This window comes from Chaetodon auriga, chromosome 12, assembly GCF_051107435.1.
Source record: "Chaetodon auriga isolate fChaAug3 chromosome 12, fChaAug3.hap1, whole genome shotgun sequence".
NCBI classification, from domain to species: domain Eukaryota; kingdom Metazoa; phylum Chordata; class Actinopteri; order Chaetodontiformes; family Chaetodontidae; genus Chaetodon; species Chaetodon auriga.
Window position 1 is genome coordinate 16,061,101 of NC_135085.1, and position 15,195 is coordinate 16,076,295.

General features: G+C 41.1%; 1 protein-coding gene across 1 annotated transcript; it reads left to right on the forward strand.

Annotated features, from left to right (window-relative positions):
- Nucleotides 1-7,786: 7,786 nt before the first annotated feature.
- wrnip1 (WRN helicase interacting protein 1) lies at nt 7,787-14,544 on the forward strand. Its single transcript, XM_076744239.1, has 7 exons — nt 7,787-8,446; nt 9,838-10,032; nt 10,504-10,742; nt 11,326-11,546; nt 12,726-12,881; nt 13,607-13,686; nt 13,816-14,544. The coding sequence occupies exons 1-7, from the start codon at nt 7,802-7,804 to the stop codon at nt 14,095-14,097; spliced, it is 1,818 nt and encodes a 605-aa protein (XP_076600354.1). The 5' UTR covers nt 7,787-7,801; the 3' UTR covers nt 14,098-14,544.
- Nucleotides 14,545-15,195: the final 651 nt, after the last annotated feature.

Genomic DNA, 15,195 nt, shown 5'->3' on the forward strand with positions numbered 1-15,195 from the left:
CCACAAAAGCGGCAAAGAGAATGTAAAGTATTGTTTGTAAATGTTAAAAAGGATTAAAAGGAATTTCTGCAAGATTCTGTGTTGCAAAACCGTCATTTTGCTGCAGATTAAAGGTTAGCATGCATGACTGCAATGGCGCTATCACATCATGTCTTGTATTGCTCGGAGGTAGGGGGTCACTTTAAGGTTATCAAACCCTGCAGAGGATATAAACAGACGCTTGGCCTCTGACGTTTATGACACAAAGCAAATATCAAGTGTATATCGCTTACACTTTACAGTGAATCTAATTCTAAAGAAAGTAACAGCATCATGATTGGTGGTCAAAGTCCTCTCTCACCTTCTTTGCCAGGCACAAGTATGTGCAGTGGCAGCTGGGAAATCACTGCCCTGTCCACTGGTGCATGATTACAATGTTGTTTAGTTAATGTGACAGCAAAATTATTGAGATGTTTTGGGACATTTTCAGCTGCATGAATGTCCAGAAAGCAAACAATATAGAAATAATTCCGTGTTTGTGTGTGTGTCCTGGTCGACCTACTGCCGTGCAGACATCAAGAGTGGAAAAAAAGGTAAAATGATATTCAGCAGAGGTCTTTGGCTCCTTGAAACAGTGAAACTTTAAACTTTTAAAGTCAGTGCACGCAACCAGCATCTTCTATTTCTCCTTTTCATGTTGTTAAGTGTCTTTAAGTACTTACAAATCTCTGACTTACTATTGATGTGTTTAATTGTTGGACTGACAATACTGATTATTTCCATTATCTGTTAATCTGACAAATATTTATTGATTACTAGATGAATATGTAATGCCAGAAAATAGCAAAAACTATTCTGCGTTTTGCTTTAAAATGCACCTCAAAACAATTAATCAGTCATTGAACTAGTTGCAGATTAACTTCCTGCCAATCAACTAATTGATTAATCGACTACTCGTTACAGTTTAATAAGTTGTTATAGGTCAATAGAGCACCCGATTATAGCATGCATCAAGATGTGGCAAAATAAAAGAAGGCCTCAGGGGCACTGAATTAAAGCATAATAAGTTTTATACACCACACCAGTTGAGCCAGATGGTTTTTGCTCTATATAACCTCCTGTGAGTCCGCATGAGGGCAAAAATGCAAAAATCACACTGAAATGCAAACATGTTTTTGTTTATCTTCCTGAACAATCAGTACTTGTTCATTGAGAGGTTATATAATTGAATTACATGACCTGCACAGTCCCCTGGTATTAGGCTATTTGTCTGGCGCCGGGACAAGGTGAACGTTTAAAAATGGAGCACCGCTTCCCTTAACAGAGAACACAATGTCCTGGGAAGCACTGTGGCTGTGTGCTGTGGCTACTGTCCAGTCACCTCTCCTAGTCTCCACACACACATCCCGCGGCCTGCCAGCTCTGGCTACACTTTCTCTCGGAAACATGTGGGCTTAAATGTGTGTGTCAGCCGTGAAACTTAACTCTGCTGCTAATGTCTAAGACGTCTCTTCTGTTCTTTCCCTGTCATCTCGTGTTTTCTCTTGGCATGTAAACGCATTTTGCTGCTGTGCTTTGACATGCTTTTTGGTTTTGTTTATACTAGGTTATCAAATATGACACTAGGCCACATTAAGCTGATTCAGTGCATTGACCCTCCGCATATACCTGCACACAAACACATTTTTTGTTTGTCTTCTGAAATGTAGTAAATGTGATCAGATCTGAGGTTAAGCATCCAACTGTTGAGAGACTGCACAGAACATGCTCTGATGCCTTTTGGAATTGGACACGCTCAAAAGAACTAAATTATGTGAAGCTGCATGTGGCTGGTCTTTATTCCCTGACTACGTTTATACTTTGAACAGCAGGTGGCATCCGTGTAAAGGATGAACAATGACACCAGGGAGCTCAAAAGTCAGATGTAAACTGATCCCCCACACAAAATCTTTTGAGCTTGAAACATCCAGCTCCTTAGCTGTAAAAACAGTGACAACAAATTCTCAAAGAAGGAAAAAAATAACCCTTACAAAAACTTCTTAAATCACTCCTGCAGCCTAATCCACATTGTGCATTTTGCACATTTTTTTTAATCCGCAGTGCATTTTTGTCACCTGTTGTATTTCAGCTAATTGATTAATCAATTCATCATTTCAGCTCAAGGATGACATTTCAAACTACTGCAGACTTTTATTTCTCTTCAGCATAAGTAATCTTTGTCGTATTTGACAAATACCTTCCACCAGTGTCTCTGCTTGAGGGAGGCATTCCCAGATGCTCTATTATTACCAGTATGGAAATGTAAGAAGCGCTTTACATTGGGGATGTCAAAGGGTATTAAAGGTTATTGACAGAACGCAAAGAAAGCTTAGTCACATACTCGTGGATCGACTTCAGTAAATGTCAGTGTGGATCTCATAAATGCCAAGAGAGGAATTGAAACACGAGAGGGTGAGAGTGCTTCAGCTCGTCTCTGAGGCAAACTATCGCAGCATTAAGGGTAACTACAGCGTGTGTGTATTTATATACGTACCTCAGAATAAATTAGCATTCTGCAATGTGACACAGGTAACACTTAATCTGTGTCACACTGAGTTTGAGTCAAATGGTTTTGATGAAAAAAAATAACTGGAACAGAAATCGTACAGTAAATATCGGGGAAATTGAAATAAGATAGTGAGCTTTTCATTTTATTACCCTTTAATATCTAAAGGGTAATGAAATGCTAAATATGAAAAGCTCTACTGTGCGGATCTTCCTCTGTCACCGTTGTCCTGCACATAAAGCGATGCTGCACCACAGAAATATTGTAGAAATTTTGAATCAATAGATGGCAGCAAAGGCAGGTTTTCCAAGCTGTCTTTCACCGCATTGAAACAGTGCAGTGTGCCTCTCAGGCTCTACCAGTGGAGCTCACTGTATCTTCACACGCTGATTCTCTTTACTCTGCCCTTATAGGCCTAAACACCAACAACCCCTCATGTTATGTTTTATCCTTCCTGCTGCTATCCGTAACATAGCAAAGCACACATGCATTAGAATTTCTCCGCTCACCTGTCTCTCAGATACTGAGCAATTACTGCTGAAAGGATTACCCACCATATGCTGAGCAGACTAATTAAATTAGATGTGGCATGTCGCTGGAGGATAACAGGAAAAGTGAGCACAAACGTAAGCACTTAATTGCCCAGATAATGCACAAATAAAATGTGCTTTAAAGACAACAGAGATGGCTTGATGTGCAGGTAATAAAAGTTAAGTACTTACAGGCTCCTAGATAAAACAAACATATAAGTAGACAACAAATCAGAATAAATTATATGCAAAGTAGCATATCCATTACTGCATATCAAATATCTCACCATTATAATAGAAAATGAATACATTGTACCTGTCAGAGACCTAATTAAGTACAGAAATGTATTAATGTTAATGGCCGTTAACAATAAAAAGACATGAAGCTCCTGTGCTGGTTGTTTGTTGTCTGAGGTTAAAGTAATTATAACACTATGATTACAGAGGAAACTCATCAGCCTCCACAATTGTCCCTCTCATAAGTAGCTGAGAGTCGACCCTGCGTGAAACTTGATGCTACACATCAGCACCGTGCCTCTGCTCCCTGCTGGCACCTCATATCTTGTGTTTAATAGAGCTTGTGAGCTGGATATCGACCACAGAATTCAAAGTCTTGTCGTGCATCAGTTATAAATCATGTATTTGAGGCCAACTGTGCATCACGGCCTCTTCCAGGGGGAACTAAGAATAACATCAATAAGAATAAACAGAATAATGTGGAAGCAAGGCCACTGCAGTCTCTGGTGTCCAATTTTACAGACTGTAACTCTCTGATTTTTGCAACGCTAGATGCTTCTTTGAGCATAAACTCAAAAGCAAAAAACTGCAAAAGATGTACAGCACAAAAAAAGAGAAGAAGAAGCAAAACAATGTGTCAGTAAGCACTTTTTGAAATGACTGTTTCTCCAGCCTAATTGGAAATTCCTGTGAGGACAGTGTGATTACCAAGTAAAGGAGGTTATTCAGTGTTGGATTGCCACCATCTGCTGCCTCATCTGAAGACAGGTTGACAGGATTCAACCATGAAACCATTGTTTCAGAGAAAAAGCTAATTCATGGGACGATAAATTGTGATCTTCTGCAGTATTCCTATTCCTGTTTGTTTGATGCACAGGTGTAGAATGAGTTTTACTGTGTGTTAATATCAGCATGACCCAAAGATGTCTTCCTCTGGAAACTTCACCTTTTGAAGCAGCATGGCCACAGTAGACCTGGTTTCTTAAACACATCTTCTGCACGTGTTGCCAAATCAAGGAAAGTCCAGAAACAACTGAGCTTTTGTTCTGTACTCTCTCAGTAGGACTCATAACAATGGAATTAAAGTGGATTTTCAATGAAACAGATGAGAATACAATTTTACTGTCTTCAAAGGTCTGGAAGTTTATTCACTGACAATATGAGAGACAGTTTTGGGAAATATTGGTCCAAAAATCTATCGTTATCAAAACTACTGCGGCAACAAGGTTAATATTCTAGTTGTGTCCCTCAGCTAATGTTAGAGCATTATTCAACAAGTCACACAGCCCTGTATGTACCTGAATGGCAGGTGGAGTAGATGCTCTGTGCCTCCTCCTGCTGCAGAGTAAATCGCACAGCCTGCGCCAGAGGTAGGAGGCCACCAGGCACATGCTGTTGACTAGCCAAATGTCCCAGCTTGTGGCAAAGTTCTCCATGACTTTAGCTTTACTCTTCATCCGTCTTCTATCGCCTCGCTTTTCCTATCTTTAACTACAAAGGACCTCTTGGAGCTTAGGAAGAAGAGTCTCAAGTGATGAGTTTGAGGAGATGACAGTTCCTTCCTGGGCTATGATCCGCCCCAAACGTTAATACTACACTATCCTCCACAGCCACTGTTAATTCAGTCAACGGCCCACTCCCATCAGCACTTAGAGCCAAAGGACGGGCAGTTTGTCCTCATGACAAAACAGTGACAGGTGCCAGCAAAGGTTGTCTGATAGACGAGCTCTCTGTCACTTTATCTAATCCTCCCATCTTCTCTAGAGAGCATTCTCCTCTCAGAAACTATCTGAATAAACTACAAGACACAGTCCACCAAAAAGCATAATTCATCTTCAGCACAGTACTGGCATTGAAAACTGAGAGAATTGTGATAGGGGCTCTAGTCTTCCTGTCAACACATACACTTGGATGCGGTGTAAATAAATAGCCTGTGCTATTGAATTACGGCTCCAAATGTCACACTGACTATCACATGGGTGCTTACACTCAACGGCCTGAACTGAGGCCATCTCATATTAACCTGTATAGTTTGAATCATAAATTGTAGAGTGTTGTGTGAAAAGAAATAAAACAAAGTTATTGAATGCCAATCCAAATTATTTCATAAATAAGGGGTGGTATCTCTGAAGGCTTTTTAACTCGACCGCTTAATCCATATTGTGCAACAATGGCACTTTGGGCGTGAAAGTCACACGGCCACAAAGCCAAGAATGCATCATCTGGCTGACAGCAGCCAATCACAGCTATGCACGGCATGTCTGGAACTCTCCCCGGCCTCCTCTGGCTTCACCGCCAGCTCTGCCAAATACAATAATGAGCTCACTTCTGGGTGGGAGATGGGGTCTCACTGCTCAAATGAATGTCTTGGCTGCTATGTACAGGGAAAAAAGCAAAACTGGTCTTTGATTACTTACAATGTCTCAGTTTGCTTTATAGTAGATTACTTAAGTTACAACTGCAACATGTGATTAATTGAATCCCAGACTCCATGCTTTGCACTACATGTGGCAGAATGCCATTGATTAAATTCACATGGCCAAATCCCTTGACCTTTGGCACTTCCGTAGTGTGCTGAATCAGCAATTTACATCATGGTGCCATATTTTGCCACCTTATATTCTGGTAAATATTATGTTGTTTGTTTGCAACTGTCAAGGTAAAACCGTATTAAGTAATTGCTAAAAATATCTCTATAACAGGAGCAGCTGTGTCATTTCTGCTGAAACGTTACAGCATTCCTGTTATTCAAAAACATGACATTTACCCCCCTCTGCTGGTGCTCCTGCAGCCTCAAAGGGCTGATCTGAAAAGACAAAATATGGATTTCATGAGCTGCATTGATACCTCTGGTTCAAACTTCATCTCCCAGAAGCAGCGCATGGTTTTCACCTTCTCCAAGTCGGTGAATAAGGCCAGCTTGGTCATGTTTCGGCTGTTGGCACATTGATGAACTGAATTCAACTTGGCCATTCTCCCTGAGGGGGACACTTGGCATCCAGCCCTTTCCTTCTGAGCTCTCTCTCCGTCTTCCTGGCCTGGTTGACCTCTCTGGTGAGTTTCTCTTGGCAGGCTCTAGTATCTGAGCACAGAAGCAGAGAAAGACAGAGAAAGGCTGCACTAAAGCTCATAATAAGTTTAATATTGTATGTATGTTGCATTTGTGGTATGAAGAACCTTGAGGGTCTTATGTGGTTATTAAGTAGTTCATTAAGTGACACCAACAGATATTTAACCACAGCCCCTAATAAATCCTAAATGGGAGTTGAAATAAAGGAAGGAGCTGTGTTGGTGGGGGCTGATGAACAGGCCTGAAATGGTAAATGCAAATGATAATACTGTAAAATAGAGTTAATTAATTTAGCATAACAAAGTTAATGCAAAATCAAATGGAATTGCTAATTAAAATTCCTATTTGGTAATGTATTTATTTTATCTTTTGATTGTTTAATTATTCATACATCTCTTTTTAATGTGACCTATTTTTCAATTAATTAAACTATAAATTTGTAAAGTATTATCTGTGCTGTTTTATTGCACAATCACCAGGGACAGATTTAACCCACTAGCATATTGCTGCCTTTCCTCACACTGTCAGTGTAATGTGTATAGTTTTTCTATGCTGTATTTAAGCTTACCCCAGGTTTGCTGTGTAGGAAATGTATTAAACACGTTATTGTAGGAATAGGCAACAAATAAGCACAAAACTGACATTATCAATGTCTTGAAACTAGATGTTGATGATTTTTTTCATCTTCAAATAAATTAAAGTCAGCCAAAAAAAAAAAAGCTAAGTTAGTCTTTGAGGTTTGAGGGCCCAGGGACAGTTACCCTATTTGCCCAGTAGATAATTTGCCCAGTAGATAATGCAGCCTTGCCAATCACATTGCTTTAAATTTTGATTTATTATTTAGTCAGTTTTTTCATTTGCAAGGTGGTTGATTATTTTCCGTTTTAACTCTCAGTAAATTTCAACAAAAGTACTTCAATATAGCCCTAAAACCCTCCGCACTCCATGGTCCAAGTAACTGTTTGGGATGTGCTGCATTCATGTACCTGTAAGAGAAAAAAAAGTTTCCCTCTACTCCGAGTAGAGTTTTGAGAAAAGTGTTAGGGATGCATTTCATGTGTGATTTTTCCCCAGACTTACCATCCGAACAGTGTAATCTAAAACAAATCAACTCAAATTTCAAAAGGACCTATCTTTATGTGGCCTTGTGTTCGCCCCGTGAACATAGGCTGGGCCACAAATAAACCAGATGTCGGACCGTCCCTTCAGGACTTGAATGCACACAGATCGTGAAACGACCGGAAGTCCAAAGAAATTTCAAAAACAAATTCCAAAAAAGTTTTAATTTGTATAATCTTCGAACACATGTAATATTTATCTGATAAAAGCAGAAAGTCGCATCTGGGCGTAACTTTAAGGCAAAAACAACTTTTCAACGATCAATCTCCAAAACGGTGTTTGGTCATGTGATTTAAGGTCAAACGTTTCGCGGGAATCAAGATGGCGAACGACATGACATCTGCAGCGCCGGAGTTGGTACAGTGTCCCGTTTGTTTTAAAGATTTTAAGCCTACCACAATTAACGGACATCTCGACGTGTGTCTGCTGCAAATCGGTACCAACAACAGCCCGTCGACAACAGACGAAAGCGGACCTCCATTAAAGAAATCTCGCATTACTGCGGGCGCTGCACCCCCCAGCCCCAGTGACAACAAACCCGCGGCCAGCTCCTCCTCCATGGCCTCTTCGCCGTCACATGCGGTATTTTCTCTATTTCAGTCCAACAAGGGTAAAGTTTCAGTTCAAAGTGAACGGAGTGGGTTATTGTCAAGTAAACAAACTACTGGCACTGCTGTCAACAAGGGAGTTAAACGCAGTTTCCCGAACGAGGAAGAACCGGGACCGGCAGGTACAGATAGCCAGGCCTCAGGATCAAACGGACAGACTTTGAAGACATTCCGGGATTTATCGCCACGGACACTGCTAACGATAAACAAGCCTTTGGCGGACATACTGAGACCAAACACACTGGAGGAATACTTCGGTCAAAATAAAGTTGTAGGCCAGGAAACGCTCTTCCGGTCACTTCTGGAGTCTCAGGAAATACCGTCTATGATCCTGTGGGGGCCGCCGGGATGCGGAAAGGTGGGACGGTGACGGCTGGCATGAATCACCCTGTACTCTTAATTCATTTTCCTTCTGTTTTATACCTGATGCATGACGGTGGTGGTTCTCTCTCTCTCTCTCTCTCTCTCTCTCTCTCTCTCTCTCTCTCTCTGTCTCTCGAGCTTTAAGAGGAAAAAGTTATATTGTTACAAAGTTAAAAAAAAACAAAAAAAAAAAACTACCGTCTACGAACATGCATTTTTCATTTTAAAAGTTTAACTTCTAGACTCAACGAGCTGGATGCTGGACCTCGTTTGGCTCCCGAAACTGTGATGTCACAAAATCCTGCTTGTGCGTACAGGATTTGAACTTCTCCTTCAGCACGTTAAACGCATCACTCTCGTGTCATATAGATTATTTAAATCTTTGCTGTCGATAATTTTTTTTGATGACCTGATGAATCGTTTAATCTATGACATCTAGGTTTAGGTTCCCACAGGCGCCTTCTTAAATGATAATTGATATAACAGTTCAAAAGCAAAAGGTATTTAACTTATAGTGATATAAAACAGACAAGAGAAGCAGGAAGCAGTGAAGGTTTGGTGTTTTTTCTTGATAGGTTACTTACAACAATGAATTAGTGATCAGCACTGTGTAGCTAGAACAGACAGTTCCCAGAACCAGCAGTACTTCGGTGCCTGTAGTCGTACCTCCAAGCATCAGAAAATGACAAAAATTGAGAGGCACTCTCTCCATAACCAACATCCCACAATAATGTGCATATCTTATTTTTTCCTGTGTTTTGTTTTATAGAAAGACACTGCCTTTATTCTAGTAGCTTTGATTTTTATTGCTCTTCTCTCTATTGCACTTGATACAGTGAGAGTTGAAACTTTTATAGCATGTTGAAAAGGTTGTTATTCCCTCCTTGGCTGCCAGGTGGGTGCTTGCAACTGTTGTCAGACCTGAACACAGCATGGTAATGATTTCCTGAGTATGCCAAGCTACTCGGGTGGATTGTCATACAGCAGCTTGCCATGCTTAGACTTTGTCAACATGCTTTAGTAACACTTGACCTCTTTAACTCCCTCTGTCAGTGTTCTTACTGTGTTCAAGTTTCACAATTGAAGGGTTATTTTTGGAGTTTGTTACAGAGATTTACAGTGCAGCCGTGATTTGTGAGACTCTCAAAGTAAGGTGCGTTATATGACCTTGGAAATTAATGAATGGCTCAAAAAACGGAGATTAAAGATGCCTTTTAGGTGACAATAGTTATTAACACACCCCATGTTGTTAAGGAAATGTTTTCACATTGTCTTTTGTAGGTGTGGGGTAACGTTGATGTTAGAGTTTGCGCCTGGCCTCATTTAGGTTCCACAAGACATTGCACATGCTTTAATAAAGTGAGTGTCTGTTTTGTTGTCTTTCAGACCACTCTAGCTCACATAATTGCCAGCACCAGTAAAAAGAAGGGAACAGCTCGTTTTGTCCCTCTGTCTGCCACCAGCGCGTCCACCAATGACGTCCGAGAGGTGATCAAGCAGGCGCAGAATGAGCTCCGACTGTGCAAACGAAAGACCATCCTGTTCATTGATGAAATTCACCGCTTCAACAAATCCCAACAGGTGGAGTATTGAGACGGAAAGATGTGCTGTAATGGTGTACTGATGAGTAGTTGTTTCATATACAATCTTTACATTAACCATAAGTAGCGGTAATTGTTCTTCAGTGGTAACTTATGCACAAAATTTTTAATTGACGTAGGAACCTGTTGGCTGCAGTAAACAATTTTCAGACTTTGTGACTTGTGCTGCATGACTGTAAATCCCCATGTCAGCTAACAAAGAGGCTCAGCCTTAATGAGCTGTTAAGAATCAAAGCATGAAAAACATAGCTAAGCGATGCTAGTGCTGTCAGTTTCTTAGTCTTATGATCATAGCCAACAAATAGACCAATGAAGCATGATAGTAGTCAAACAAGTACTTACTCTTGATAGCTTGTCATGTCAGAGGTGGTCACCATCTTCACTGTTTTATCCTCCCTCGCTTGTTTTGCTCTCAACTTTTCCCCCTCAATACGTGTGTGTGTATCTGTAGGACACCTTCCTTCCTCACGTGGAGTGCGGGACGATAACTCTGATCGGGGCAACCACAGAAAATCCGTCCTTCCAGGTGAATGCTGCTCTGCTGAGCAGGTGCAGGGTGCTGGTTCTGGAGAAGCTTTCTGTGGAAGCAATGGGCTCAATCCTGGACAGGGCCCTGGCCGCACTGGGGATCAGAGTCCTGGAACGAGATCCAGCGAATCCCAAAGATCAAGAGCAATCAAATGGGCACGAGTAAGTGCTTCCCTGGGGAGCGAGTCCTCAGCATCACACGTCATAACTGAGTGTCACTGTATGACTCAAAATCTTTTGGTTTGAGTGGGAGGCCTGGTCTCTTCTTCTGTTCCTGGCTTAGTGGGTTCAGTTAGATAATATATGGGAGGAGTGTGCTTGTAGTTGTTGGAGCCGCAGCAATCCCCTCAGCTCTGCTCTGTTCTAATATGTTGACAGAAAAGAATTTGCATATGAGTTGTAGACAATGAGACAGCTGTTTACGGCTGGCTGCAGATGGTATGTGATGATGAAGTCCAGAGATAAAATCAAATATTCGTGTCAGATGTATTGTTTGGGATACACTGAAACACATGGTGAGATTAAAGGGTTAGCCACTTAACTTGGGGTTTGAACCAGAATGAATCTGGCTTACTGTTATCTGGGCTAAATCACCACAGCAACACGTGCTACACAGCTAACATACGGAGGAGCAGTTTCATTTCAGAGGAATGGATTGAAATGTGTAAAAACTCATCTTGTATACACATATGTAGAAATAATAAGCCTGATACAGTTTATCTGACGTGTGTTACTGTTTTCCTAGGCCAAAGATTTTCATTGAACAGAAAGCTCTGGACACCATCGCCTTCCTTTGTGATGGTGATGCAAGAGTGGGACTCAATAGTCTGCAGCTGGCTGTTCAGGCTCAGGTGAACTTGGCCCAGTCCAAACCATTGGGACAGGATGGTTCTCAGGATGTACTGGTGAAGGAGGAGCACATCAAGGAAGGTCTTCAGAGGTCCCATATTCTCTATGATAAAGCTGGTAAGCACAGACTACTTCGTTGTACATAAAACTGTAATACTAATACTAATACTATCACTTATTACTTAATACTTTAATACTTTATTAACAGTCTACCCCTCAAATTGTCTCTCTCCTCCTGAAGGATATCCTGTTGGTTTAGACTTTGTTTGCTCTCAACAACACATTTGCAATTTGGAACATGTGCTTAAGAATAGAGCACATTGCCCATTCAAAAAGGAATCGTGGATTCAAAGCGTGTTTTGGGATTATAAAAGGGGGTGTGTGTCGGACAGTCAACGACAATGTTCTCCACATTAACACCTTGCTGCGTATTTCATGAATCCACATCATTAAATCCTCTCAGCAGTCTCGGTGCAACACCTGCCGTCAGTATCTTCACTTCAAATAACATCTGAATAACTCGAGGTTTCGAGCTTCGCAGCCATATCATTTTACTTCCCAGAAACTGTGATCACGATCCCGTCACAGGGCTTTCATATGAAATGCATTGAATGATAAGAGGTGGAAAAAACTTGTCCGTGCACGTAACCTGGAGGTGTTTAAAGCTGCACTCACGGTCGCTTAGGAGTGTTTTGCGTGTTTTGTTTGTGTGCACGTGTGTCTCTCACCCTTGGGGATATCACAGTACACACATTTCAGCAGAGCCCAAATGTCCTTACAAAATGATCTCTAAAATTCTGACTCTGCTAAAGATTGGCGTGCCGTTCATCCATGCAACTAGAAAGTTCATTTGATATTGTCTGAAGTGAAAAGCTAAGTAATATACACAACCATGTTTATTTACTTCTCCTAGTGACGGGAACTGCATACTGTAGTCTCAGCACTCCAATCATTTACACTGTCTCACCCTGCCCCTCTCCCAGAGTGTCCATGGATAACTCACTCTTTCATCCTGGCTGAGACTCCATCAGTGCTCCACACTGTCCCGTTACATAACACGTCAGCTGTCCCAGAAGATTGAGATTTACTGTTCCCGGCTTCACAGTGTCATGAGACTGTCCCTCAGCTTGACTAATGACAAGAATGGACACAGTATTCTTCCCCTCTTCATGTCTCTATGTGGTCTGATCATTTTTCGTTCCTTTGTGTTTGCACGTGTCTTCAGAGCGAAGGTTTGCTCTCATGAAATGCCGCCTGAAGAATGATGTGATTGCGTGCGTTTCTGTGTGTTTAAAGGCGAAGAGCATTACAACTGTATCTCAGCGCTTCACAAGTCCATGAGAGGCTCGGATGAGAATGCGTCTCTGTACTGGATGGGCCGCATGCTGGAGGGCGGTGAGGATCCTCTCTATGTGGCTCGCAGAATGGTCCGCTTTGCCAGCGAGGATGTGGGTAAGTGAAGTGATTAATAAATGACTAAATCCCAACGTTTAACTAAAGGAACTCATTGTTAGAGCTGCAATGATTCATCGATTGTCAACTATTGATTAATCTGCCCCTGTTTGGATAGTCAATCGGTGTTTAAAGAAAAAAAAAGGTCAATATTCTTTCTTTTGTGACTGATTTCTGCTCTTTTAAATTAGCTCTAACTAATTTACTGTATTATCAATTCATTTTGATTTCAGTTCAGATGCAGGAAGATTTATGTAGTTTTTTTTGTATGCGTACCATAGTTTTATTTCAGGTATTTATCATACTTATGATACAGTAAATGTACTTTTTAACATTGTTTTGAACAGTGAAATATAGAATAAATAAAATTACTTGTAGCTGTTGTTTTAGTAGTGTTGTTATTAAAAATTGTGATTTATTTAATAGTGATTATTGTCCAGGGTTTTCTCACAACAGTTCTGTTGAATCACTTTCTTTAAATAGCCTGGTGAACCTGAGACTTCACATATTTTCTGACTGGCCAGTTTCTTATTAAGATGTCCCAAACCATTATATGAGAATGTAATATAGAAGAGCAGCTTGCACTGTTTTGTTACAGGAAAGAAAATATTGACTCAGCTGAAATGTGTAGAGAGAAATGAGAACGAGAATGTTTTGAGCAAGAAAGCATATCTTTTAATGCAGCTTGACAGGATGGCCTCCGTCTCTGGTCTTGTCTTTCTCAGGTTTGGCAGATCCCGCTGCTCTTCCTCAGGCCGTGGCAGCCTTCCAAGCCTGTCACTTCATCGGGATGCCTGAGTGTGAGGTAGGCTTACCAGTGATGCTTTTGAGTCCTAAGTCGAGACAACCTAATTTTCAGTCAGTCTTGCAGCAGTTTTTATCCCAGTGGTTTCACCTCTGTTGCCCTCCTTTTCTTTCATCCACTGCTCAACAGGTGATCCTGGCTCAGTGCGCAGTCTATCTGGCACGAGCACCCAAATCAGTGCAGATTTACATGGCCTATGCTAATGTGAAGGCCAGTTTGAGGAACCACAAAGGCCCTCTGCCTCCTGTTCCCCTGCACCTACGCAACGCCCCCACCAGACTGATGAAACAGCTGGGTTACGCTAAGGGCTACAAGTACAACCCAGCTTTCAGTGGCCCTGTAGAGCAGGAGTACTTACCTGAGGAGCTGCGGGGAACCGACTTCTTCACCTGGACGCCTTCAGACTCATGAGGATCTGTTGTAATGGCGGACTGACGGCAGCTTGCTTTAATAGGTTAAAAACCAAGGCGGCTGAATGAAAACGATCTTGGTAAATGATCAGTTGTTGACATATAATGTATCTGCTGATCCAGATTCAAACCTACGGTTAGGAGTCAGTCAACCATCATGTTACGTTCAAACTTCTCTACAATTTCACTTTTCACCTGTTGTTTTTGAATATTTTCAAGGATACACAAACCATATAATTTACTTGTAGACATGTCCTTAATCCTTTCAAATAAATTTCAATAACGGTAAATACACTAGATATCCATAGAAATACATATATGTCAGTTTATCTTTGGCCTGTTCTTGTAATGTTTATAAACATTGTTCCAACTGATTCATGTTTCTTTATGCTGCAATCTGTATACATTCAGATGAAATACAAGGCAAATAATATATCAAAGTGTCATTATTCAGTTTTGTTGTTCTGTCACCTCTTCAGTTTTGGGCCGTGGTCTGAAGAGAAATAACACAATATGTTGGCACATTTCACAAATAACCAGTATTTATTATGTCTTCATGTCAAGTGATTTTGAGTTCTGGTTGCTTGTTGCTGTTTACTTGGTTTCCCTCACCTCTCTGATCCAGGAGGGTGAAAGTGGCCACCCGGGTAAAAACTGGGCTTCTGATGGGTATTATCAGAGGGCCTCCAGGGTCACCCTGGAAGATAATGGCAGACTTCGGAGCAAATGGAAAATGGTATCATTTGTGACACACGTAGTTTTGGGGTCACTGACTTGTGCTGTCCTCCTGCACACACAGACTATTGTCTTTGCAGAGCTCCCCCATCAGTCACTGACACTATAGCTTCTGCGATCCACTTCATAGTCCCTTATAACATCACTAATTAAGAGAGAATATTTCAAATATATTCGCATTTTAAGAAGGCTGTAAATGATGAGCCATTTAACACTTCAAGTGACATTGTGGTGTTTGCCGTATTCTTGGTTAATTAAGGAAAGAATGTGATGCATCCCTTGAAATGGTATCGTGCAGTTAGTGTGTTTTAAGGCTTTCTGTTTTTTGCATTTTGAGAATGTAATGAATATAATGAATAGCTAA